The sequence below is a fragment of the Parus major genome, chromosome 22 (genome assembly GCF_001522545.3).
Source record: "Parus major isolate Abel chromosome 22, Parus_major1.1, whole genome shotgun sequence".
NCBI classification, from domain to species: Eukaryota; Metazoa; Chordata; class Aves; order Passeriformes; family Paridae; genus Parus; species Parus major.
In genome coordinates, this window is record NC_031790.1 from 2489469 (window position 1) to 2514506 (window position 25038).

Consider the following 25038-nt stretch of genomic DNA (forward strand, 5'->3'; position numbering starts at 1 on the left):
CCCCGTCGCTGTCGCCCGCCGTGGGCCGTTCCCACGGAGCAGGATCCCTCAAGGACAGCAAACAGGATCCGCTCCCCGGAGCAGCCCGGCCTGCCCGGCCGGGGGACACGCGGGGGGCTCCTACCTTGGAGACGGTGATGGGCTTCCCGAAATCTCTTCCCCCGGAGATGCGGAAGCCCCACGGGGCCGGGCCGGGCAGTGTCACAGTCACCGGCATGGCAGCGGCGGCTCTGGAGGGCAGGAGCGAGGTGTCAGCGATCCCGGGCGCCGAGGGGTCGGGGCAGAGGGGACCCACAGACCACCCAAGGAGGGCCTCCCTGTCCCCGCTGCACCCTGAGGGTCCCCAGCGGCGGCAGCGCTTTCCTTCCGGGGAGGGGACCCAGGTCCTCGCAGGGTGTCAGCAGCCACCGCCGCTTCCTCTTGTCCCCCAAGGCTGGCGGGTTCCTCCCCCGGGGACAGGGGGTCCCAGGCACCCGGCGGTGCAGCTGAAACATCCAAGGTCGTTCCCAGGAGCTGGAGCAAGGCAGGAAATCTGTGACGCCTTGTCAGCAAGGCCAGCGCTGTGGCCTGGCAGAGCCAGTGGGGTTTGGAGGGGAGGATGTGGCAGCGCGGGACGGGTCCTGCTGCTCACCACAGCAGGCTCCGAGACCCAGCAGGGAGCAGCAGCGCCAGCCCTTCATCCCACGGCAAATCCACGCCGATAAAGGACGCTGAGGATCCCCCGGGGGTGGCACAGGGTCCCCGTGGCACCCCGGTGAGCGGTGCAGCGCTTGGCTCCGATGGGATGAGTGGGAATGGGCAGCCGCATCCCCTAAATCCACACCAGATCCCATCCCATCCATCCCGGCACAGCCTGGGAGAGCTGCGCAGTCCATCTGGAACCGGGCACCCGTCCGGCACCGGGCACCCCATCCGCAGCCGCCGGGAATGTTAAAAATCCCAAGAGCACAAAGAGGGGCTTGAGAGGCTGCCCGGAAGAATTTCCTGGGTTGGGCTTCCAGCGCCGGGAGGAAACCCCAAACCCCCTCCCCATGCCCAGCCCCGCTCAGCGTCCCTGGGCAGCGAGGTTTGCCAGCCCGGGGACCCCCACACCCAGCTGGGCACCGACCCCAGACCCCCCGAGAGTCCTGCACCTCTTCTCCGGATCCCGCACCCCTTCTTCAGACACTGCACCCCACCTCTCCCTTCTCCATCTCCTGCACCCCTCCTCCATCCTTGCACTCCTTCTTCAATCCCTGCACCTCCCCGTGGTGTCCCGCACCCTTCTCTATCCCTGTCCCCAGCTCTGTCCGTGCTCCCCTCCTCCATCCTCGGCCCCCCACACCCCACCTGTGTCCCCGCTCCCCCCGGCTCTGTCCCGGCCGCACAGCGATGTCTTTGTGCCCGCGGGGACTGGCGCTGCCGCCTGGCACCCGCGGGGCGAGCGGCGGGGACGGGCGATGCCAGGACGCGCGGGGACGCGGGGACACGGGCACTTGGCACTCGCGGGGAGCTGGGGAGAGGGACCATCCCTCTCTCCCACCCCGGACAGCAGGACCCCCAACGGACGGACGGACACCCCCCACAGCCGCAGCCCCCCGCACCCCCGCGCACTCACCGGGGCGGCCGAGCCGGGCGGCCCCGCGGGGCTGCGGAGCCGAGCGCGGCTCCGGGACGGCACCGCCTCCTCGGGAGGAGCCGAGACGGGCCGGGCCGGGCTGCGGGCACGGCGCCCCCCCCGACGGGGCGCACGGCGGTGGCTGGGCCCGCCCCGGCACCGAGCGGAACCGCCCGTGGGCGTGGGGGGATCCCCGCGGCCCCACGCAGCTTCCTCCCCTCGCTCCCCGCCCCACAGCTCCCTGTGGGACGTGTCCCAGCACCGGCTCCTCCCCAATCCCGGCGCTCTCAGAGTCGGGCTGAGCTGAGCTTTAATGATGGAAAAGAAGCGAAGGCTACTCCCGGACACGGACCCACAGCCCGGGTCACGGCCGTCATGGTCAGGCCCGGCACCGGCCAGACCCTCGGGACGACCCCCGGGGCGGTGGCACCGGGCAGCGGTGAGGAGGGGGCGAGTTAAGGCACTGGGGAGGGGGAGACACCCCGAGCCGGGGGGGGTTTGTCCCTGTTAGAGGCAGCCCCATAGGGGCGGGAGGGAGCTGGAGGCACTTCATCCCCGTGGGGGAACACGGCGGGGACACCGGGTGGCCGAGGTGGGACAAGGGGGAACCCCCATCCCCACTCTTCCCCCTGGGGGTCCCCATCGCCGCGGGTCACACCGGCGCCACGTAGTTCCCGGGGAAAGTGCCGAATTTCTGCGTCCTCCTGGACACTCCTGTGGGGATAAAGGCGCGGTGAAGGGTGAGGGTGGCACCTTGTCCTCATCCCTGTCCCCAAGCCGCTGGCCACGCACCCACGAACCAGCCGTCGTCGCACTGCTGCATGACATCCACCCGGTCCCCTTCCAGCAGCTCCAGCTCGTCGGCGTTTTGGGGCCGGTACTGGTAGAGCGCCCTGTACCTGCGAGACAAAGCGTGGGCAGAGCCCAACCCCCGCCGTGCCCCTCGTGGGGTCACCGCGCCCTGGGGACACCCCCGGCCCTGCTTACGGAGTCCACCGGATTTCGGAGCCATTGTAGGACGGGGCGGGCTCGGGGTGGGCGCTGGTTTGTGCCCCAGGGGTCTCGCGCTGTGGGGGGACAGGGTGGGTTCAGGGCAGCGCGCACAGCCCCAGCGCTGCCGGGACACGCTGCCAGGGTGGGGGACACTCACCTGCTCTGGGGTCCAGGCGGAACGCCGGAGCTCCTGGGGGTGGGCGGCCACGGGATGTGGGGGGCTGGCAGAGGCCACCAAGGGGCTGGGGGTGCCAGCGTGGGGCAGCTTTGGGGAGGGGGGGAAGGCGGCGCCGAGGTGGCGAGGAGAGGACGGGCGCCCTCCCGTCACCCCGGGACCCCGCTTCGCTTCCCGGGGGGAGCCGGGGGGAGCCTGGGGGATCCGGGCACCGGGCGAGCGCTGCAGGGACGGGGATCCGGCCGCTGGCCGGGGGCTGGCGGGGGCGGGAGAGGAGGGGATGTCCTCTGCGGAGGCTTTGACCCGCGGCTCCTTCAGCACCTGCACGTAGGTGGCGGGGAAGATGCCCTGGCGGCTGGTGCCCGGAATCCTCCCTTCGTACCAGTTCTCGTTCACCCGCCGCACCAGGCAGATGCGCTCGCCCTGCCACGGGAGTAGAGGGCGGGTCAGCACCGAACGGCCCGGAATGGCCCGGAACAGCACGGAATGGCACAGCACAGAGCTGCGGTACCTTGCGAAAGGAGAGCTCCACGTGCAGATCCCCTCGGAAGTTGTAGAGCGCCAGCGCCTCCCCGTATTCCAGAACCTGGAGCGTGGGAGCCTTGATGGGCTTGGGCACCTCCGTAGGGGGCAGGATCTGGGTGGGACACGCGGGTGAGGGGCAGCGCCAGGAACCCCCGGGCCCGCTGTCCCCTCACGCCCCGGGCTCACCTCCACGTAGTTGGAGGGGAAAATGCCCACGCGGCCGTGGTGCTCCCCCTCCAGCCAGTTCCTGTCCACTTCCTTATGGATGTAGACGATGTCCCCCTTCTGCAGCGTCAGCTCCCTGCAAGGGACACCGTCACAGCTGCCTGGGGCCACAGAGCCGTCCCCAGCCCACGTGCAGGGGCTCCCCCAGCCCCCATCCCTCGCCCGAGGGGCACGGCGGGACCTCAGGAGTGACCCCGGTGCTCACTTGGGAGACTCAGCTTGGAAGTTGAACTTGAGGCGAGCAGCTTTCATCTGGGGAGGGAGAGAGAGGTTACAGGGAGACATCTCCCCATCCCAGCCATCCCATCCCAGCCATCCCAAATCCCACTTGGGATGGGACCATCCCAGCCTCACCTTCTTCTCCTCCCTCTTGACGACCTCCACGGGGTCCCCCAGGTCCGACAAGCTGGGGAGGGTCCCTGGCCTGAGGGTGTCTGTAAAGAGTGGGGTGTCACCAGCCGGGGCGCTTGGGGTGCCCCATGGCAGGAACTGGGGGGCTCAGGGGGGTTAAAGGGGGGGGCTCACCTCTGCTGGAGGCTGCAAGGCTCCGGTCGCTGGCCAGCCCCAGCCCACCCCACTCCATGCTGGGGGTGGCAGGGGGGCTCCACAGCCAGTGGGGTGACAGGGGGCTCCTGTGGGGTGACAGTCGCTCAGGGCAGGGCTGAGTCTCATGTCCAGCCCTGCTGCCATGAACCCTCCCTGCTCTGACCCTGCTGGGGGGGGCAGGACCCAGGAGTTCGGGATCCTGTGAATTTCGTGGACCAGAACCCCTGGGTCTCATCAAAGACTCCCAGGACTCCTGTACCCCATGGACCAAGACCCCCGGACCCTTTCGTTCCACAGGAATTCGGGGTCCTCCAGGACCAGGATCCCTGGATTCCACGAACCAGGATATTGGGGTCCCCCAGAACCAGGACCCTCGGGTCTGTTCTCTTTACCCCTCCCAGGGTCTCATCCCAGGGGCAGCCAAGCGGGGCAGGTCCAAAGTTTTCCGGCAGCGCCGGCAGCACGGCCCCGCTGCCGCCGAGCAGGAAGCACAGAGCAGGCAAGCCCTGGGGAGGGCGGGCTGGATAATGAATAACCCCGCTCCGGGGGGTACTTAAAGAGCCTAAATGGGCGCCCCAAGAGGGAGGAAGGGTTGAGGATGGGGGGACCCACCCCTCCTTTGCGCCCCTGGGGGTTACTGTGGGTCCTCCAAGAAGCGGCGCTTGTTTGTTTGTTTTCCTCCCGCTGCCGGGGCGCAGAGGGGTCTGCGGGGTCACCCCGGGGTGCCCACTCCATCTTAGGGTGCCCACCCCATCCCGGGGGTGCTCCGGCAGCCGCCGGCACAGCTGTCCCCTCCCCGCGCCCGTGGGGACATGGGGACACAGCGGTGGGAATCCAAACGCAGTCACCTCCCCTGGGACGGAGCCAAAGCCCAGGACACGGCGTCCCTGCTCCAGGGACGGGGGAAAGGGTCAGTCCCGCTGCGGCCCCGTCCCACCCAGCGGGCAGCCGGCCCGGCGCCGGGTCCCGCCCGTGCCGGGGTGTGGGGGGACCAGGGGGCAGCGCTGCGGGTCCGTGGGGATCCCCCGGGGGATGCCTGGGGACTCCCACCCCGCCGGACGCTGCAGGGACAACCCACCCGCCACCCCTAGAGTGGGGTCCTCGCCTCGAGTGGGCTCTGGGCAGGGGGATTTGGGGGTGCGGGGGGTGGGAGCAGCCGCCGAACTCACCGAGCAGCCGGGGAGGCCGGAGCAGGGGAGCGAGCGGTGGGAGCAGCCGCCGGGCTCTGCCGGGAGGAGCGGGAGGGGGTGGGAGAGAAAAATTAATCATCCAGGAGGCCGAGTCTCGGCGGGAAGCGAAGGAGTCCAGCTCGGCTGCGCCAATAAACCGCCGGACGGACGGACGGATGGACGGGCTGGGTCCTAGAGCCCCACAGCCGCGGCTCCAGGCCGCTGAGCAGCAGTGCGTGGGTCCAGATGTGCGCGGACCCAGACAGGAAGGCACCGCGTTGTGCACGCATCCAGATGTGCACGCAGCTAGCTGTGCATTCACCCAGCTGTGCAGGCATCCAGATGTGCAGGGATCCTGCCACGCACACATCCAGCCCTTCATGCACCCATCCAAGCATTTATCCAGATGTGCACGCATCTGACCACACGTGCATCAGCTGTGCATGCCACCATGTACATGTCCAAGCCCTGCACAAAGGCTGTGCCCACAGCTGGATGTGCCCACAGCTGGATGTGCCCACAGCTGGATGCTCTGCAGGGACCGAGGGGGCTGCAGGAGGTGCCCGGGGTACCTGGCGGGGAGTCCGGCGCGTCTCCATGTCCCTCATGTCCTTGTCCAGCTCCTCGCTGAGCTGCTCCAGCTCCTGCTCCAGCAGCACCTGCACGGGCAGGACGGGGCTGTGGCGGGCCAGGCTGGCACTGCCCGCGGGCACCGGGACCTCACTGCCACCCCCTGCCCCCCGCTCGCCACCAGCCCCTCACCTCGATGGACTGAGCCCGCTTCGGCCGCGCTGCTGCCGGACTCTGCAAAAGGGCAGGGGGCCGCTCAGGGGTGTGCCCACCGCGGTGCCCACCTCCCTCCCCGTGTGCCAGGACCTGCCTACCTGCTCCCGCCGAGAAAACTTCCCTGGTTCATAGTCAAAAATGCTGCCGGGCTCGGCAGTGGCGCCGGTGGCACCCCAGCGGGTCCTGTGGAGGGCGAGAGGGGTTCAGCCCCCACAGCCCCCACCCCGCGGGCACCCAGGTCCCTGTGCCAAGCTCACCAATCCATCCCGTTAGGCATTCCGGGGGGCTCAGCTGGGGCCGACCCCCTCCTCCGCGGTTTGGGGGGCGATGGAGGCGCCGTGGTGGGGCAAGAATGGGTGTCCCAGTCGGGCTCTGAGGATGGAGGAGGTGAGCGGGTGCTGAGCTGTGCCCGCTCTGTGCCGCAGCCGCACACCCGGGCTCACCTGGCAGCTTGCGGTGGATCTGCCGGAACATGCTGCGGTACCAGTCCCGGGGGCTATCGACACTCTGGGGGGGACACATTGGGGTGGTGAGGGGGTGACAGAGGGGTGACACCCCCGCCCTGTGCCCCCACTCACCGAGCGCGAGGCGAGGGGCATCCCCGTCTCATCCACGGGCCCGATGCCATCGTACTTCACCCAGCGCCTCTCCCGCCGCTTGCTATCCTTGGTCCAGGTTGCCGACCAGCCTGGTGGCCGTGGGCAGGTGGGGGCGGCCCGGGGACTGGGTGTGGGGTGGGCGGGCACCGGGGTGCTGGGAGCTTTCGCCTCCTTGGCCGGCCAGGTCTGGTACCACTCATTCACTGGAGTCAAGGTGAGCATCGCTCAGGTGAGCGTCGCTCGGGGGAACCCCCAGAGGTGTCCCCAGGGTGCTCAGGGCCATACCTGGGCTCTTGGGAGCTCCCTGGCTGTTCTCGGCCGTACCGCGGCTCTCCGGCTCGTGGAAGTGGAAGTTGAGGGTGTTGGAGCCGCGGTGGTGGATGACGGGCACCTGTGGCACGGGGAGGGGCTGGCACGGGGGCAGCGCAGCTTGGGGGACAAAGGATTGGAGGAGTGCAGCTCCCCCCGACTGCCCCAGCATGTGCCAGCCCCCAGCCCCACTCACCCGTGTCACTGTGGGCTGCGGGGACACCTGCAGAGGTGCCTGGAGCTGGGGAACGTCCTCCACACCCAGAGCTGGGCTGCTGTCGGGGGGAAGCAGCCGGCCCGCCATGGCCGGGGGGCGGGGGGGACCCCCGGGGCTGCCCTGTGGGAAGAGCAGCTGTGCTCGCGGGGCCGTATCCCTGTTTTCTGGGCATTCACGGGCTTTGCCAGAGATGGGGGCTCGGAGGACCCCCAGACCCACCGCTGGGAGCATCCCGTTATTTGGAAACTCAGGGGACACCGTGTGTGGGGTGACAACGATCACGGCGGGGTGGCGACCACGGTGGCAGCTCCCCCAACTCAGGGAGCCTCGCGATGCCAGGGGAAGCGGCTGTTCCAGCTCAGAACCAGCCCCGGCACGGGTCCCCACCGCCTTCTCCATGCGGATCCAGACCGCCCGCCCCTCGCCCAGCTCTGCACGGATGGGTCCGGCCGGGCTCTGCGGGAAGAACACGCCCGGAGCGGGTCGGGGCGATGGCTGCGCCGCGTTCCCATGGGCCCGGCATCCCGGCGCGGTGCCCTCCGGCCCGGGCACGTGGCGGCAGCAGCGTCGCCCGCCCGGGAGCGCTGCCAGTGCCGGGAACACGACAGGGCAGAAATATTTCCCCGCCCTGCAGCGCAAACAGGGAGGGAGAGAGGACGGGGGGACGGAGGGACGGGGAGCCGGGAGGCCGAGCCCGGCACCGCCCGCCGGGACGGCGATGCTGTGACTCACCGCGGACCGGCCGGGGGGCAGCTGGGGGGGACGGGACCCCCGGAGCCGTTCCCGACACCGGGATAACTCCGGAGGCGAGAGCAGCACCGGGGCCTTTGGGGGACACCTGTGCCCTGGCTCGTCCCTCACGTCTCCGTCCCCACCGGCGCTCGCAGGTGCCGGCCAGGGCCAGACCCCGCCTCAGACGGGGCATCCTGGGGGGTTGCCGAGGGGTGCCAACCCGACACGGTGCCCTCTGTGTGTGGGGGACCCCAAAATTGGGCTGGCGACCCCTCGGCTCTCTGTTCTCCACACCGCTGGAGGCTCCGCAGCCCCAAGGCTGTAATTAATGTTAATCACCCCCGTGGGGAAGCGGAGGACCAGGGAAGAATGTGCCGCGGGGCACAGAAAGTGGGGTGCAGGCTCCCCAGGGCACCCCAAAAACCTCCACGCACTTCCCAGCGCAGCGCCCACAGGGGGCTCGCCCCCATCCTTCTAATTTGGAGTGTCCCCCAAAAGCTGTCCCCGGGGGTCTGCTGGGGGCACCCTCTCCTCGCCGACCCCCCCAGCCAGCTCTTACCTCCTGGGCGGTGCCGACGGGGACGCCCGGGGAGCAGCGGGGTTTTGGGGAGCCCCGGGGCGAGCGGGACGGCGCCGCGAGCGGCAGGGAAGAAAGTTCCACGGCACGAACTTTGCCGGCAGGAGGAGCGGGAAGGGGCTCAGAGCATCGTGGGGGGCTGGCGGGGAGAGCCCCCCAAGAGCATCCCCCGAGAGAGTCGGGAGCCACCGTCCTCCCCGGAGCTGGATCCCCGTGTGCCCCGGCCCCCCCCGGGGTGCGCTGCCCCCCCAGCGCTCCCCGCTCTGGAGCGGGGCCGGCCCATTCAGAGTTTCCAGTGACATTTCCAGGGATGGGATCCAGGGAATGGAGCCAAGAGGCTGAACTCATCCCACGCCCCGCGCACGCGTTCCCGAGCACCCGGCCCCCGCTTACGAAACGGGGCGAGCCCCGCGCCGCCGGCCCCCCGGCGCGATGGAGACGGGAACTCGAGGGGGGTTTTCGGGAAAGGATGGAGAGGGAAGTGGTGGGTGGTGGTCGGGACTGAGGCGGGGAGTGGGGTCTGTGCTCCTGTGGACCTCCTAGCGCCGGGATGGGGGCACGGTGAGAGCAGACCCCCGTCCCCGCTGCCCCCGCCTTGCCAAGGGTGCCGCTCCATTGCCTCAATTTCCTCCATGCCCTGCGTTCCTCCATCCCCTCCATCCCTTCAACCTTTCCATCCCCCAGGGATATGGGCACCGGGGACCTCAATGGGACCCGCGAGCCCTGCCTGTGTCCCACCTCGCCCCCTCCAGCGTCACCGGTTCCCCGTCCGACGGAGAAAGGGATTTAAGGGGGGATTTTTGGAAGAGGATGAGGAGGGAAACGCTGAGAGGTGAGGACCAAAGTGGGGAATGGGGTCTGTGCTCCTGTGCCCATCCAAGCCCTGGTGTGGGGCAGAGCAGAGCCCGCACCCCACTGCAGCCCTCTATCCCCTTCATCCGCCCATTCCTAGGGAATCCGGGCATGGAACACTCTGCTCTGGGGGTGCCCCGTGTCCCCCCTCGCCCCCTCGGGCAGTGCCCGCATCCACCACTCACCCGCCGGCCACTTCCTGCTCCCCTAAACTGCTGACACCCCCAAAACGGGGCTGCTCCAGCCCTTCCTCATCCCGTGAGCTCCCACGTGAGCCTCGGGAGGATGGGGTGGCTTCGCTGCCACCCCTCGGTCCCCACCAAGCCACCGCCCCCTGCTGCTGCTGGCTACCAGGGGGACGGTGACAAGAGCTCAGTCTGGCTGCGATGCTGCGCCCGGGGGACACCGGGGACACAGGGGACAGGCTCGGGTGTCCTCCCCCTGCCACGGCCCTGGGGGACGCGATTCCCCATTCCCCAATGCCGTGGGGATGAGGCAGCTCCTTGGTGCCAGCTGGGGACACCGTGGCGAGGACACAGGCTGGGGACAGGGACTGATCCTGCTGGGAAATCCCGGTGACAATGGCAGGGATGACAGCAGGGCCGGGGAGGGTTAAACCCAGCGAGGGGACCCCCGACCCCATCCCTGCTGCCAAGGGGTGACCATCCCCCTCCAGGTCCCCTCCTGGTCCCCTCCAGCCCACCAAGCGACACCTCGCGCGGTCGCAGCACCCGCTGGCGATGCGAGGAGCAGCCCCCTTCCTCACAGCCCCCCTCGGGGTGCCAACACCCCCTGCCCAAACCCCCGCTCACCTCCTGGTCCCCACGCACCGTCCCCGTGCCCGGCCAGGAGCCTCCAGCGTCGGCCCTGCCTCGGTCCCTCCCTCCCCGCGGCTCCCAGCACCAGCCTCCGCTCACAGATAAATATTTAACGCGCAACCCGGGCCGGGATTAACAAAGGGCGAGTGTTTCCTGTTTGCTCAGCGCGGCGATGCCAGCCGGGAACGTGCGGCCGGCCCCGGGGATGCTCCCGGGAATGCTCCCATGGGCAGGGATGCTCCGGGAGCCCCCCGGTGCCGAGCGCGGGGTCCGGGAGCGGTGCTGGGGGCTGGGGGCTCCTCAGTTTTGATGGGAACACCCAGGAAAAGGGTGGGAGAGCCAGAGCGTCCTGGCCCGGGCGCGCCCTGGATGCATCCGGAGGCTCGGCTGGGAGTGGGAATGCTGTCGGGAAGAGCAGGTGGGAAACAGGGAGCACGTGGCGAGCCGAGCTCGAGGCGGGATGCTGAATTCCCAAAGGAAAAGCTGCTGCAATTGGGATAAAGCCCTGGAGCCCTTCAGAGCTCATCCGGAATACTGGGCTGTCACTTGGGAAAAGGGGATGGGAGCCAGGGGTGGAAGCCACAGCTGCTTCCCGGGAGTGGAAGGAGCTGGTGATGCAGGAGGGGGATACCTGGGCAAGGGTCCGGCTCAGCGCTGGAGCCGGGACCGTTTGGATCCATCCAGATGGATCCCGACCCCAGAGCTGTTCCCTGAATTCTCTCTGTGGAGGGAACAACCCCAAAAGCGACAAGGAAGGAGCCGGGGTGGAACAAGAGCTGGCACATCCCGTGCTCTCCCTGCTGGCACCGAGTTATTTGCCCAGGGAAGGACGAGGAGCAGAAGCTGAGGGCTCTCCAAACCCAGCCCGGAGCCGCCGCTCCACGTGTGCCGACGTGCCGGGGGTTGGGAGATGCTGTCTGGGCACTGCCCCAGCCCTGGAGAGGCTCTAAACCCCCCAAATCCTCCCTTCTGTCAGCACAGGAACCTCCCTCACCCCCCCAAAAAAACCACAGCTGAGCCCAGTGACTGTCAATTTTTAACTTTTTTTTTTCTTTTTTTTTCCTCCTTAAAGATGACTCCGATTTACATTGAGACAGTTCTAACAAATTCATTCCTTGTTTCACAAAAAAAAAGAAATTATATTAAATAATTTCTGCCAATAAATAACATTTTCACCATTTTTTTTCTCCTTTCAACAGAACTAAAAAAAAAAAAAAAAAAAAAAAAAGAAGAAGCAAGAAATAAAAATAAAAATTAAAAAGGAGGCAGTCTCCAGGCAACGGGCGTATGATCCTTCAGCATCGAGAACCCTAAATCACCATCACTGCACCCCTGGAGGGCTTCAGGTCCTCCCTGGCCGAGGTTTGGTGGGATCTGCATCCCTGCCAGCTCCCCTGGCCAGGTGGGATCTGTGCCAGAGGCAGCCAGAGGGGTTCTCCCAATCCCAAAGAGAAAATTAAGCTTGAACTCAACCCACCACCCGCCCCATTGCCGACTCCCCTCCTTGGACATGCACCTTGCTAGAACATGCAAAAAAACCCAGGCTGCGGGGAGGTGGGGGCTTTCCCTGGATTTGGGGGCTCCCTTGGGCCAGGGGGGCTCCCCCGGGGCCCGTGGGCTCCCCACAATCCCAGTTGTCCAAGCTCCAGGTGGCAGCCGGGGAGGGGAAGGGACAGGCGGGAGCTTAGAGATGAGGGGTCAGAAACAAGCCCAGCTCCGAGGCGCTGGATTTGGGGAGGAAAAGGGGGAATTTGGGAGCATTTCTGGATTGTTTTTTTGGTTTGCCATGGTGGGGATTGGGGCAGGGAATTCTGCTCCGAGGTTGTCCCCAAAAGAAGGGAGTGGGGACCTCGGGCCGGGGCTGTGGCAGGGGAAGCCCAGCATGGAGGAGGGCATTAATTGAGGGGGTAATTAGCACCCAGAGCCCCATCGCTGCTCCTCACCCCCTCGGGAACTGCTTTAAAGGGAAGAGGGGACCTGGCACAGTGACATCCACACATGCTGTGCCACAGGGACATGGGGGCAACTTCCAGCCCTTGTCCACCATCTCTGGGGCTGGGGCAACCAATTTCCAGCCCTTGGCCACCTTCTCCAGGGCTAGGACGCCGGGATGGTGCAGCTCCACCAGCCCCAGGGACAAGGGAGGATAAAATTCCCACCCTTGGTCACCTTCTCCAGGGCAGGGGCAAACAACATCCCGCCCTCTTCCAGGGGCTGGGAAGCTGCAGTTCCACCAGCCCCAAGGATCAGGGGGTTGGATCTGAGCCCCCAAACCACGAAGCACAAGGTACAAAAGAATTTCAGGGAGGGGGAATTGGTGATGTCAGAGCAGGAGAAGAGGGTGGGGGACAAACTGCCAGCAAAGCAAATCCCCCTCTGCAATGGGACTGGGCCCTGTTGACCACCCCCACGCTGGGACCAGGGGGTGCCAGGCTTGGGGTCCCGCGATTCCCATCCCAAATATCCCGACTAAAACCTGGCTGCTTGGGTGAGATCCCAGCCTGGGTCAGCACAACACGCCCGAACATGCACGGGCAGCCCCGGGCACGGTCAGTGCGCCCGGGTACCACACACGGGCTCACCGCGCTCACAGGAGGCCCTGAAAGGACAAAGAAATACTCACAGACAAAAGGCAATTTGGCCCCACTCCTCGGACTGGGGGGAGAGAAGCTCGCTCCAAACATCTCGAACTTTTCGCAAAGCGGTGGGCGTGTAAAAAAGCGGGATCAAAGGGAAAAAAAAACACCAAAAAAGAAAAAAAAAAAAAAGAATAAAGAGGGGAAAGTGGAGGCATGTGACTGAAAAGTGTGGAAACCCAGCGGTCTGCTCACAGAATCCTAAACAGCCCCGTGGGATTAGGTGACGTGTGATCCCAAGACAATTTGAGAGCTTCCTGGGAAGTTGTTTCCCTCTGGTGCTGGAATCGCCAGGGAAGCCGGCAAGATCCAGGGAAAGCCTTGGCAAAGATCCCCTGGGAGAGGCTCAGCCCTGCCAGCAGAGAGCACGGGAGAAGGGGGGAAAGGGAAAGCTGGAAGGGGGGGCTGCAGGAGCTGCTGCCTCCAGGACATGGCTCACACGGGAATCTCACCAAACCCTTCCCCAGCATTCCCAGTTTAAGTGAAAGAATGCTGCGAGTGACAGAACACTCAGCTCCCACTACAAAATCCCTGATAACACCCAGGGGGTGTCCCCTGGGAACCCCCAGGATCCCTGTCCAGATCACCCTGCCGAAATTCCTGCCAGATCCACTCGGTTCTGCCTTCCAACCTCTCCCTGCCCCCCAATCTGGGGGGGCTGTGCTGTCACCAGCACCGAGCCACATCTCCCAAAAACCAGCAGTGCCCCACCCAGCTCATCTCAAACTTTATCCCTTAGCAACCCCCTGCTCCAGCTGCTGGGCAAGGCTGAGCTGCCCATGGCTCCTCTGGAATAGCCAAGGGTGGGTGATGTCACACCCTGCTGGGGGACAGGGAGGTGACACTGGAGGGACCACCCTGTCCCCCACACCCCAAACTGCTCAGCAAGGGTCGATTCCAGAGCTGGGAACAGGGAATGTGCTGTGGTGGAGGGGTAATGGGGGAGCTGCAGGCTCCAGGGTAGAAATCACCCTCTTTTCCTTTAAAATTCAGGCGTTGCAGCTTTCCCAAGGATCATCAGACAGCAGAGATAATTCCTCTGCTCTGAATCAGAGGGATTCCCAAGGGAATTCCACTGCACAAACTGGCTGCTCCAAGAGGAAGAGCCACAACAAGGGGCAACACTTCCCCCACCTTATGCCTGCTTTCCTTTGGGATTCCCCTGGGATAAAGCTGAATTCTTGAAGGAAAAGGTGCTGTGATTGGTGTTAACAACAAGCCTCGGAGTCCTTTGGAGCTACCCCTGGCTGTCACCTTGGAAAAGGGATGGATCCCAGCAATCTGCCTTCCAGGGAATTGGTTGCTAAAGCAGCAGCTGCAGGTAGGCAAGAGGTGGAAGAAAACAACAGGAAAAATGTGGGAAGAAAACAGGTGTGTAAAGGAAAACCAACCCAACCGTATCCTGAAGGGAAGGACCTGCTTTGGAAAGCTCAGGCTAATTCCACATTGTGCCACAGCCAACGACCCAAGTTGCCTGGTTTGACTGATTTTTGTTTTTTTAATCAAACCCTCCCCTGGCAGAGGTTTAGCCTCTCGGGGAGGGCAACTGGACAGCACAACATTCCCGGGATGTATTAGCCGTTGGATTGGTTTNTCTCGGGGAGGGCAACTGGACAGCACAACATTCCCGGGATGTATTAGCCGTTGGATTGGTTTCTAAATAAAATAAAATTAAAAAAAAAAAAAAAAAAAAAGGACATTTTTATATATGTCGAATATAAATAAAAAAAAAAAATACAAAATGGTCGCTTTCTTACAGAACGGATGCGGACTGGATTTATGGACGTGCCTCCAGGTGAAGTTGGTTTCTCCCCCTGCCCCCACCCCACCCCGATAATAAATAAATAAAATTCATTAAGTTTTGGATCCTCTGGCGGTGCAGGTTTGGGCGCTTGGAGCGTTACTGGGATTTCTTCCCCGTGCCGTTCTTGTCCGCAGAGTTCGAGGTTACCAAGTTCACGGGGCCGTCCGAGTGCAGGGAATCCTTGCGCGGGGGCATCCGCTCGTTGATGCGGTCCAGCCCCCGCGCCTCCTCGAAGCTGCGGATCTTGTGCTGCGGGGAGAACCCACGGATGGCTGCGGAGGGAAGGGAACAGTGGGAGGAACTGTCAGGAGGAGCCGTGGATTTCCCCCGGAGGAGCCCTCCAGCACACGCCAGACACCAACGGGGACAAGTGGAGGGGACGGAAAGCACCTGTCTGGATTTGGGGAATTCTTGCCAAAGTCTGGGTTTGGGAGCAGCTGGCAGCGAAGATTAGGGTTTGCTCTGCTCCCTGAGAGAAGGATTAGGAGGTTTGGATTTTTTTAAGAGAGGCTTAGGATTTGCTCTGCTCCCTAAGAGCTTTTCATGGAACCATGGAATGGTTTGGGTTGGGAGATTAAAATCATCCAGTTCCACCCCCTGCCATGGGCAGGGTTTCACTATCCCAGGTACAAACCCCCAAACTCGGACACTTCCAGGGATCAGCTTTTCTGGGAATTCCATCCCACCACCCTCACAAGGAAGAATTTCCTCCCAATATCCCAAACCTTCCCTTATTTAACAGAACAGAAGGAACTTGATAAACCAGACAAGTGCTTGCTGTCCCCAGAGAGTGAAATTTCAGGGTAATTTCAAAGCTGAAAAACACAACACTAAAAAATAACAATTAAGAAGAAAATAAAAATTTAAAAAAAAAAAAGCAAAACCCAGAATGACAGTACAAAGACACCACCACAAGGCTCTAAACTCCGACACAAACCACACACTGCAACACCAGGAGAGGGAACAGCTAGTCCTTGGATCACAAAGGCAAAATTCTTGCATGACCAGGAGACACACGGGCAGATTTGGGAGGGATGAATCCCACTGAGGAATTTTGTGTCCCTGTTCCATCACTGCAGGGACGAGCACGTCACCCTCGCCCTGATGACATGGACCAAATGTCAAACTCCTTTGTGCTACGGAGAATTTAAGGAAAAGGAGCCTGTGCCAAATATTTTACAAGGACTTGGCTGGCTTACAAACAACTTCCCTTGGTAAGCAAAGCCTCTGTAGAGCTGTGTGGCCCTGCTCGGTATCAAGGAAAAATCCTCACGGATCTGTCATTCCTACACTCCACAGGCAGAGAATTGCCTCTCCACCTTGGCCTACCTGTGGGGAGGGCAGGGATTACACCAGCACCACAAAATCCTGTTTTCTAAGAGTTTTGATGGTGCTGGACGATCCAGCTGATGGCAGGACCTCAACCCCAAGGTCTTGAGCCACCAGAGCAGGAACCGCTCTGGCAACTCCAAATAAAGGTGGTTCCACTAAGGAATAAACTGTTCAAGCTGAAACAGCCTTGAACCAAACCCCTGGGTATATTTTTCCTTCCCAGCAGGGCCTCGTCCTCCCCCACTTCTGGTGATGCAAGAGTAAAAAGCTTCCGTTAAGGGCTGGTAAAGCTCTTTAAAATGAGCGCACGCACACACGGAGATGATTTGAGTCTCTCGCCGGGTTCTAGCCATACCTTCCCGTGCCTCTACCGCTTCTACTGTGGCTGCAATACAGAAGAACAGTGGCATGCAAAAATGAAGACAGGGAAAAAAAAAACAAAACAAAACAAAACAAAAAAAAAACAGAAAAAAAAAAGAAAAACAAAAACAGAGTGACAGTGAGTGATCCGACATCATGGCTGCGACGCAGAGCCCACGGCCCCCCAGCCCCAGTGGTGCCAAACGAGTGGCGAGAGGGGAGAAAGAGGTGACAGGAGGTGGAGAGGAAGGGGGGAAAGGGACTCCCGAGGACTCAGGGGGAATCTCCTTTCCTCTGGATTGATCTGATGGAAGAACAGAGGAGCAGAGAGCGACGGCTCCCTGCTGCGTGCACTGCACAGGGACAACCTCGGACTAAGCTGCGGCTCTGCTCCCAGTTGGGTGGCTCCAGGCCACCTTCACATGATCAGTTATGTGGAATACACCCTCCACCAGCACAGCTGCGTGAGGAAAGGATCTCAGGGGATGTTTTGGAGCAGTGTGAAGGTGTGGGGCAGCCTGTTTTCCAGGGAAGGACAAGCAGCAGGTACTGGGCTGCTCTGCTCCCGGTGCCTTGAGCTGTAACAGAAAATCAGGCTCCAAATCCAGCTTGGTTTCAGCTCCACCTTCTGAAAGTGTTACCAAGCAACAAGGCACCACAGAGCTGAGCAATGTCCCCCTTCCTAAATCTGCTGCAGCAACATCCAAGGTTTGCTAGGCCCTGCCTCAGCATCTGGGAGGAGGCCCTTCCCTTGAGCAGATTCCCTGGATTTTAGCCTCAAAATAGCAGCTTTTTTGCTTTGGACACAATACAGAGGCCACGTGGTCCTTGGGAGGCCACGGAGGAAGGATGGAGCTGTGGTTGCACAGCTCTGCCCCAGATTCCGTGACTTTATTTGGTTGATTTTGCCAAGCCCTGCTGCGAAAGGCTGGGGAGAGGCTCAGGAGGGCAGGGCCCCCCCACTGCAGCCCTGTTTCCCTTTTTTGGGGTGCACAGGCACCCCAAAAGGGGGGCAGCCACCTCTCCTCCTCACCCAGCAGACGGGGCTCCCATAAATTCACCAGGAGTGTGAAGGGATGTGCGAAACGGGAAAGGGTGGGAGGATGGGGAAGAGGGGGAGGGAGAAGGGGTCAGGACAGGGAAAAGGGGGGTGGGAGAAGGGGTCAGGATAGGGAAAGGAGGGTGGGAGAAGGGGGAAGGACAACGGAAGGGGGATGAGGAGGGCGGGAGAAGCTGGGAGGTGCCGAGGGGAGCGGGGGGAGCCTGCAGGCGGCAGGTGGGGCGGGTAAGGCAGCAGCAAAGGCCCAGCTTGTTTGTTCTGTCCTGTGGAGAGGCTGATTTTGGGGGAGGGGAGATCCCTGGTACCCCTCAGAAAACCCCCTGAGAGGGGAAGGTGCTGGAGAATGTCACAGCATGACCCTGTGCTGTCAGGACACAGGGACAGAGCTGCTGCAACAGCCACCTTCCCACTCAGGCTCTGTTCCCAGAACTGGGGTGACGGGGCTGTGATGGTTTCTATAAAAAGGGAAAAAATATCTATCCTCCTCTGTGGGCAGAGAAATCCATGAGCTTGGGAGTGATGCTGCATCCTCCCTGGGAGCAGGCAGTGGTATTTCCACGTTTCTGACTCGTGAACTGTTTAACCCAGGCAAACCCCAGCCCCAGCCTGGGGAGAGCTACAGGAAATCCCCGGTGCCCATGGGAAGGGGGAAGGTGGGGAGGTGCCAGGCTTCAAAGGCCAATGGCAGGGAAGGATTAAAACACTGGATTACAGGATTCCCTCTGGGATAGCTCGTTCCCTGAGCACCAGCCAAGCTCCCTGCCCTGTGAGCGGGAAGGATCGGATCCTTCGCTCCGTCCTGCTCCCAGAGCTGCTGAGGGAGGCAGCAGATTTGGGAAGAAACCTCCAGAACTACCTCAAAACCTGAGAGGAGACTTTTCGGAACCATCCAGCCCTGGAGGAACCTCGTTCCTTTGGCCAAACCCTCCTCTTGTTTGGGATTCTTGACTTGGCAGGGGCAGACTGGGAGGGGTTTGGTTGAACGAAGAACAAACAAGCAGCTGTGTCACTGTCACATTCACACAGAGGCTGTCACACAGCAGCAGCACAGCGAGGTGAGGCAGAGGATGTGCACCATGCAGCGTTAGAAGGGAAATAAAGGATAAAAACTCGTTGCAGAAACAAACAATTAAGCACTAAACATGCTTTAAGCAGGGTGCTGTGGGTTTTCTTCCTCAAGGGTACACGGGGACATCTTGGCATCTCTCCACATCCCCACCTACACCTCTGCTTCCTCCTGCTTGGGAATCTTTCCTCCCCATGGGCCTGAACCCTGGCTGGGGTCCCCTGGCACCCTCCAGGCTGCCTGTGGGAGCTGCTCTGGGGGGTTTGGGGCAGGGGGAGTGCAGGGGGTCAGGGATACTCACCGGTCTGCAGGGTCTGCCTCCCCCCCGAGAGCACTCCCAGGGGCAGGGTACCTGTGGGGGTCAGGCCTTTGAGGGTCAGCACGCTCTCGCTCTCCTCCCTGCAGGGAACAGCAGCACCAGTTACACACTGAGCAATGGTTGTACTGCTCCAGGCAAGGCTGGTGGGTGCTGTGGGAGTCATGGATTGTGGGAATCATGGATCATGGGATCATTAAGGCTGGAAAAGACTTCTAAGGTCACCAAGCCCAACCATCAACCCAGCACCACCACCCTGTTCACCACTACACACATCCCCAAGCACCACATTCACACATCTGTTAAACCCCTCAGGGACGGGGACTTCACCACAGCCCTGGACAGCCCATTCCAGTATTCTGCAGACCTTTCCATGCAGAAATTTTCTCAAATATCCAATCTGAACCACCCCCAGTGCAGCTTGAGGCTGTTTCCTCCCATCTGTCTCCTGTTATTTGGAAGAAAAGACCAACCCCTACCTGGCAACAACTTTCTTTCAGGCAAATGTGTCCTGAAAGAGTCAGGAAAAACCACCTGTCTTATGAAGTTTTCCCCTTCTTTTCCTGTTTCCTAAACAGTGTTCCCCCATCGCCCAGCCCCCAAATTAACCTCAGTCCAGAAATTAAGCCCAGTCCCCAAATTAAATCCAGTCCCTAAATTAAATCCAGTTCCCAATTTAAGCCCAGTCCCCAAATCAAGCCCAGTCCCCAGCCCATCCTCACCGAAGAACCGAGAAGACCCGTGCCATCTTCCCAATGGCTCTGATCTTATTCCTGATGATCTCCTTACGCACCGTTGTCCCACCTTAGGGAGAGAAAAGAGCAAACAGCAGCACGTTGGAGGTTTCCTGCTCTCCAGGGAATGTCAGGATGAAGCACCTGCCTGACTCCAGGAAAAGAAATCATGGTTTTTTACAGATTCACAGCTACACCGGAGAGAGAACGGTGCTGGAAGGATGGCATCAGGATGGCACCAGGATGGCGGTGAAGAGGGCAACACCAACGAGATGGCACACGGAACTCGAGAGGACTAAAGAGAGTAGAACCACCACAGGACACGGATTCGGGGAGGTCTCGCTGGCAGCTCGCCAGCTGGGCTCACACTACACAGGATGTGACACAAATGACTCAGCCATGAGGACACGGTTTGCAAGGCAGAGCACGGAGGGATCTGACGGCTGATGGGCACCGCTGTGCTCGCCCGCAGTGGCACGCAAGCATCAGCTTTGGCATCCAAGGAGCACAGGGAAGGGCTGGCCCGAGCCTGGCAGTTCTGCTCTGACCCCACACGGACACAACAGGACGGGGGGAATTCCCCTTCCACTCTACGGACCCAACGGGAGAGAGAAACGAACAAAAAAAAGCACGGAGGGAGCTGAAACCAAACAGAAAATTCACGTCAAAAGAGGGAACAAATCCATCTCCTCTCAGCTGAGATTCCTCACATGGCCCACTACACATCAGGACAGGGAAGCCAAACCCAGGGCTAACATGCACCATGGCTCAGCCATGCACTACGTGGCTGCATTCAGAATCAGGTAGAAACGTGACCCCCGTTTCTCAAAGTTCCTGGAGGAACGCAGAAGGGTTAAAAAACACATGGAGCTTATGTTAAAACTGAAAGGGGATGAAGAGACTGCCCCACTAGTCAGCTCTGGAAATCCACTTCAAGGATCTGGTGGCACAGGCAGTGATAATTAAGCTCGTAGCAAATTCTAGCTGGGTACCTTTCGGATAGCTTGAAATGTAGTGATCTTCAGGGAGAGGAGACACCAAGAAACAAGTAGATGAAGACAGAGATAGAAGAAACAAATTTAATTTTCATGGGAGGGAGGAAAGAAAAAAACCAAAAAACCAAAAAACGAAACGGAAATGCAATGGGAGAAGCGGGTTAGAGTCTCCACCTGGGGCCGAAGCAGCTCAGGCCCCACTTCTCGCTGCCCCCCTCAGCTTCCTCAGGTCACCACCTCACTCCTGAGTCCCCCCAAAATCCAAACTGCTCATCAGCTCAGCCACTGATTTGTCCCCTTCATGCATGGCTTAAAACCAGGGTCAGAAAGAGCGTTTTTGGGGAGGGGGTGTGACATGAGAAGCCACTTTACAGAGGAGTTCACTGCAACAGATGAGAAGATTGGGTGGATATTTTGGTGCAGAAAATCTTGAATTGGGGGAAAAAATAACCAGCAGCCTGTGTAAGGAGCAGGAAACCATTCCCAGAGTAGCTGGCAAGAAGTGTCTGTCACAGTGAATGTCATTTAATTTCTCCGTGACTGAACAGCAGAAGAGAAAAAAAACCAAAAAACAACTTTCCCTACCCAAAACTGCAAAGGTTGGGCAAAAAGGAACTGGAGACCCTAGCTGGGCATCCAGCTATAAATCAAGTGGTGCTCAGGCGTCAAAGACCTTCCCCAGCCTTTCACCCCGCTGTTCTCAGGTGCCAGCAGGGATATTTTACCTTCCAACGTCTCGTCGCCATCCGAAATCAGCTCGTCATCGGAGCAGATGTTGAGGATGTTCACGAGCATCTCGGTGACTGCAAGAGGCACAGACAGCGAGGTCAGAGGGGCCTGGGGCACGCAGAGGGGGTTTGGAGGACAAGGGGAGGATTTCAAGGTCGTCTGTCCCCTGCAAGTGGGAGCCTAAAGACACTTTTAGGCACAGCCTGCTGGTACCCGCAGCGGCGCCGGAGCAGACGACACACGTTGCATCTTCTGCCAAGGAGGTGGATGCAGGCCAAGCACATCCCAGAGGAACCAGACGTGGGGAAGGAGGTGCCAACATTCCTGCAGAACAGCCTGAGCTCCCTCAAGGTCCCCCCTCCCCATCCCCACCCACGCCACAGCCACCTGGCTCCCAGAAGGGCCAAATTTGGGGAGAGGGGATTCGATCTTTGGTGCCTCAAAGTCAGAAAAACCCTTTGCAAGTCGTGAGGGTGAAGCCACACTCCGAACATATGAGACTGGGGTGGAATTTAAACTCATCAGGAGAGATAAAAATCCTTTTGGTGAAAGCTGAGGCAAAGTCTTGGTCATATTTTAAGCTGCCTCGCCTTCTTCAGAACAAAATAAGCCTTGGATTGAAGTGAATGATTCCTATTTGGTGGGCCAGGAGCCAACAGGAATTTAAAATTCCTCTGTTGCAAACCAAGAGAAACGTCTCCAAATTCTGAGGTGGGGCTACAGCACCCAAGACCAGCTCCACCAGCAATGCAGAAAGAGCAAGAAAGGAGGGTTTTATTGGCAAAAGCTTCTTCAAACAAGTATCAACAGCTGTTTATGCAAGAATTGAACCCAGTAATGCAAATCTCCTTGAGCCTGAGCTGCTCTCCTGTGCTACCTGCAGCTGCAACACTCTCCCAGCACTGTGGGACAGGTTTGTGATACTCAGGAGATGGGGAGCAGTCACTGGGAATTTGGAACAGAAACCCAAATCTCTCTTACCCTTTTCCCCTACGAAAGGCAAAGACCATGTGAAGACATCCATGAAGTTTGGAAGCCAGTAGGGGTGAGGGGAACAGTTGAACTGCCTGATGTTCATGACGTTGTTTTCGTATTTCAGTACAGCAGCTGGGGGAGAAAAGGGAAAGAGAATAAGTGCCCATAGGCACTTTCCACTTAGAGAATCCTGGAATCTTAAGGATCAGCCAGTACCACTCCTGCCATGGGCAGGGACAGCTCCCACTATCCCAGGTTGCTCCATGCCCTGTCCAACGGGGCCTTGGGCACTTCCAGGGATCCAGGGGCAGCCACAGCTTTTCTGAGAATTCCATCCCAGCTCCTCCCCACCCTCCCAGCCAGGAATTCCTTCCCAATATCCCATCCAGCCCTGCCCTCTGGCACTGGGAGCCATTCCCTGTGTCCTGTCCCTCCCTCCCTTGTCCCAAGTCGGTCTCCAGCTCTTCTGGAGCCCCTCTAGGCTCTGGCAGGGGCTCTTAAAGTCTCCCTGGAGCCTTTTCCTCTTTCACCCCCAGCTCTCCCAGCCTGGTTTCCTCTGGAAGTTTTACCAGTGTTAAAAAACCTTCATTTATCAACACCTGGTTACAGTTGTGTAGAATCAAGCTACCAACTCTCCAAAATGAGAAGGTTTAAGCCATAATTTTTTTGTTTACTCAGGCTGGTCCTCAGCTTAGAACAGTGAAGCCCAAAGAGCCAAGATCCAAAGTGAGGGGTGAAAAACCCCACAGCTGGAGAAAATTCCACTATCATCCCCCCATGGTTTATGGGCAGAGGGAAGTGGAAAGTTTTCCTACACTATCAGCTTCTGTGGGATGGCAGCATCCATCAAAAGGGCTCCGTTGTCCCGTGGCTGGGAATGAAAGCTTTATTCCAGGCTGTATGACTCCACAGTTAATTGCCACAGTAACACATTAAGTCAACCACTTCAGCTCAGCACACAAAGCTCTCTTTCATTCCAGGCACAAGAATGCGACTGGAGGAGAGGGTTTTGTATCAAAAATAGTGTAATTTTTGTATCAAACCAGTGTGGTGGCAGCTGGAGCAGGGCAGGGGCTGTCCCTCTGTGCTGGGCACTGGGGAGGAACTTTGAGGGCTGTGTCCAGTTTGGGTCCCCTCACTGAGACATGGAGGGGCTGGAGTGAATCCAGGGAAGGGCTGGAGCCCCATGAGAGGCTGAGGGAGCTGGGAAAGGGCTCAGCCTGGAGAAAAGGAGGCTCAGGGGAAATTTCTGGCTCTGCACAACTCCCTGACAGGAGGGGACAGCTGAGGGGATTTGGGATCTTATCCCAGGGAACAGGGACAGGAGGAGAGGGAAGGGCCTCAGGGTGGGCCAGGGGAGGCTCAGGGTGGACAGCAGCAGGAATTTCCCCATGGAAAGGGCTGTTAAATAAAGGAAGGGATTGCCCAGGGAGGTTTGGAGTCCCATCCCTGGAGGTGTCCAAGGAAAGCCTGGAAGTGACACTCAGTGACAGGGCAGGGATCAGGCACAGGTTGGACTCAATGGCCTTGGAGCTCTTTTCCAACTGAAATTATCCTGTGATTTTGGGAGGGCAGAGTGGGAGAGAGATTTCCTGACCCCCCCAAGAGCAGCAGAGCCCTAGCCTTACCCTTGTTGTTATAGACATCTAAGTAATTTGGTGCAGAGAAGATTGTGATTAACGAGGGAAAGCCTGTGGTCTGGCTCTTCCTGTACATTCGGTACCTACAAAACAGGACACGAGTTAAACCTGGCCCAGCCCAGCCCAAACCCTGCCCAGCCCCTGGGCTGCAGCACTTACCCAGCATCCTGGGCTTCGTGAGCTCGGATTACGGATAACAAACTATTGTTCTGCAAAAATTCACACACTGCAGGATAACTGGAAAACAAAAAGGGAGGAGAACTCAGCAGGGAGCAAAGGAGAGCACAGTTCTCTGGTGGTCTTGGTTTCAGGGAGCAGCCACTTGAGAAAACATCCAGCTTCTGTCCAGCACTCCAAAATATGTTTTATCATTCAAAAATTAATTGCAAATTAAACCCTCCCTGTAAGTGGACTGTCAGCACAAATTCCTCTTTTTTACCAAGGAAAGATTATTTCCTGGAGATCCAGGTGCTGAAAATCACTCACAGAGCCAGCCCAAAGAAGCATCTCTGCTGTTTGAGACCCCATTTCTATAAAGCAACTTACCCAAAGACAGCTCAATATTACAGAAGAAAAAAACCCCAAAACAATAATTTGTGCATTAGAGCCAAATGAGGAGAATTTCACATAGACTACAAAGCCCCACAGAGTGGCCTGAACAGTGATTTTAGTGTGAGGGGAGAGAAAAGCCCCCTAAAACACCCCTCACCTGTAGAAATAGGAGCAGCCTCGGACAGTGTTGTGGGCAAAATGCTCCAGGGTTTTCTCATTGCCGTAATCCTCTGAGGGATCCGACCACAGCAGGTCACACATCGGACCAAAGGCTGGAGGCTCCTTAAACCTGTCTAACTGGAGAGGGGACACAACATCAGGAGGAGCTGTGGCAGGATTCCCACCCTTCCAGCCCCAAATCCGTACAGGAGCCAACCCCACAGGGAACTGGGAGTGAAGGGAGAAGCTGATGGAGCTGACTTACTTTCCTAATGTCATCTAGACACGTGATTTCTGGAGACAGGCCCCCGTGGACACACAGGAATTGCTGGTTGAGGAGGGCAGCAAGAGGAAGACAGTCGAAGGTATCCATGCACGCGTCGTACACTCGCTCCGAGTACTTGATTCGACCTGGGAGGGAGCAATTCAGTCAAGCTCTGATAGGCTAAAGTGCTGATCAATAAATTCTAGGAACCCAGTTCTTAAAGGAGATAGGCAAGCTCAAAATCAAAATGTCCCACAAATCAAACTCTGCACCTGTGTATTAGTGAAAATACTGA

At 59.8% G+C, this 25038-nt stretch overlaps 3 protein-coding genes across 12 annotated transcripts in view; all 3 read right to left on the minus strand.

Moving 5' to 3' along the window:
- PDLIM2 (PDZ and LIM domain 2) overlaps positions 1–1676 on the minus strand; it is a 5998-nt gene extending 4322 nt beyond the window's left edge. Inside the window, exons 1-2 of one of the 4 annotated variants that reach the window (XM_015648919.3) lie at positions 1598–1676; positions 125–230 (exon numbers count right to left, since the gene is read on the minus strand). In XM_015648919.3, coding sequence (XP_015504405.1) covers positions 125–217 — 93 coding nt within the window. In that variant the 5' untranslated portion in view covers positions 218–230; positions 1598–1676. Of the gene's footprint in view, positions 1–124; positions 1026–1597 lie in introns of those variants that run through there. The other 3 variants (XM_015648917.3, XM_015648918.3, XM_033519465.1) reach the window with 3 other exon arrangements.
- Positions 1677–1889: 213 nt separating this feature from the next.
- SORBS3 (sorbin and SH3 domain containing 3) lies at positions 1890–9446 on the minus strand. 5 transcript variants are annotated; one of them, XM_015648848.3, is made up of 19 exons: positions 8433–9446; positions 7361–7597; positions 7121–7261; positions 6901–7006; positions 6595–6818; positions 6460–6523; positions 6274–6388; positions 6115–6199; positions 5993–6034; positions 5803–5889; positions 5231–5286; positions 4041–4147; positions 3870–3949; positions 3721–3767; positions 3477–3591; positions 3277–3402; positions 2748–3188; positions 2390–2496; positions 1890–2311 (listed from the first exon to the last, which is right to left on the minus strand). In XM_015648848.3, the coding sequence occupies exons 1-19, from the start codon at positions 9108–9110 to the stop codon at positions 2053–2055; spliced, it is 3117 nt and encodes a 1038-aa protein (XP_015504334.1). In that variant the 5' UTR covers positions 9111–9446; the 3' UTR covers positions 1890–2052. The 5 variants fall into 5 exon arrangements, with proteins under 5 accessions (XP_015504334.1, XP_015504333.1, XP_015504336.1 ...); XM_015648849.3 differs by adding an exon at positions 2585–2664 and having other exon boundaries at positions 2158–2311; positions 7121–7597; XM_015648852.3 differs by lacking the exon at positions 7361–7597 and adding an exon at positions 2585–2664 and having other exon boundaries at positions 2158–2311; positions 8433–9445.
- Positions 9447–14443: 4997 nt separating this feature from the next.
- The window catches only part of PPP3CC (protein phosphatase 3 catalytic subunit gamma), a 27640-nt gene continuing 17045 nt past the window's right edge, over positions 14444–25038 (minus strand). The window contains exons 5-14 of one of the 3 annotated variants that reach the window (XM_033519442.1): positions 24744–24889; positions 24477–24616; positions 23927–24004; positions 23756–23850; positions 22134–22259; positions 21149–21226; positions 19417–19498; positions 18680–18777; positions 16206–16277; positions 14444–14832 (exon numbers count right to left, since the gene is read on the minus strand). In XM_033519442.1, coding sequence (XP_033375333.1) covers positions 14657–14832; positions 16206–16277; positions 18680–18777; positions 19417–19498; positions 21149–21226; positions 22134–22259; positions 23756–23850; positions 23927–24004; positions 24477–24616; positions 24744–24889 — 1091 coding nt within the window. In that variant the 3' untranslated portion in view covers positions 14444–14656. The remainder of the gene's footprint in view (positions 14833–16205; positions 16278–18679; positions 18778–19416; positions 19499–21148; positions 21227–22133; positions 22260–23755; positions 23851–23926; positions 24005–24476; positions 24617–24743; positions 24890–25038) is intronic. The other 2 variants (XM_033519443.1, XM_033519444.1) reach the window with 2 other exon arrangements.

Excerpts from the sequence above, each read along its gene's own strand:
- SORBS3 (XM_015648847.2), bottom strand. The coding sequence starts at position 9,110 with ATGGAGGGGATGGAGGAACGCAGGGCATGGAGGAAATTGAGGCAATGG. Across the intron at positions 6,200-6,273 it reads ATGCCTAACGGGATGGATTG|GACCCGCTGGGGTGCCACCG; the intron begins GTGAGCTTGGCA and ends CGCCCTCCACAG. Across the intron at positions 2,312-2,389 it reads CGACGACGGCTGGTTCGTGG|GAGTGTCCAGGAGGACGCAG; the intron begins GTGCGTGGCCAG and ends TTATCCCCACAG.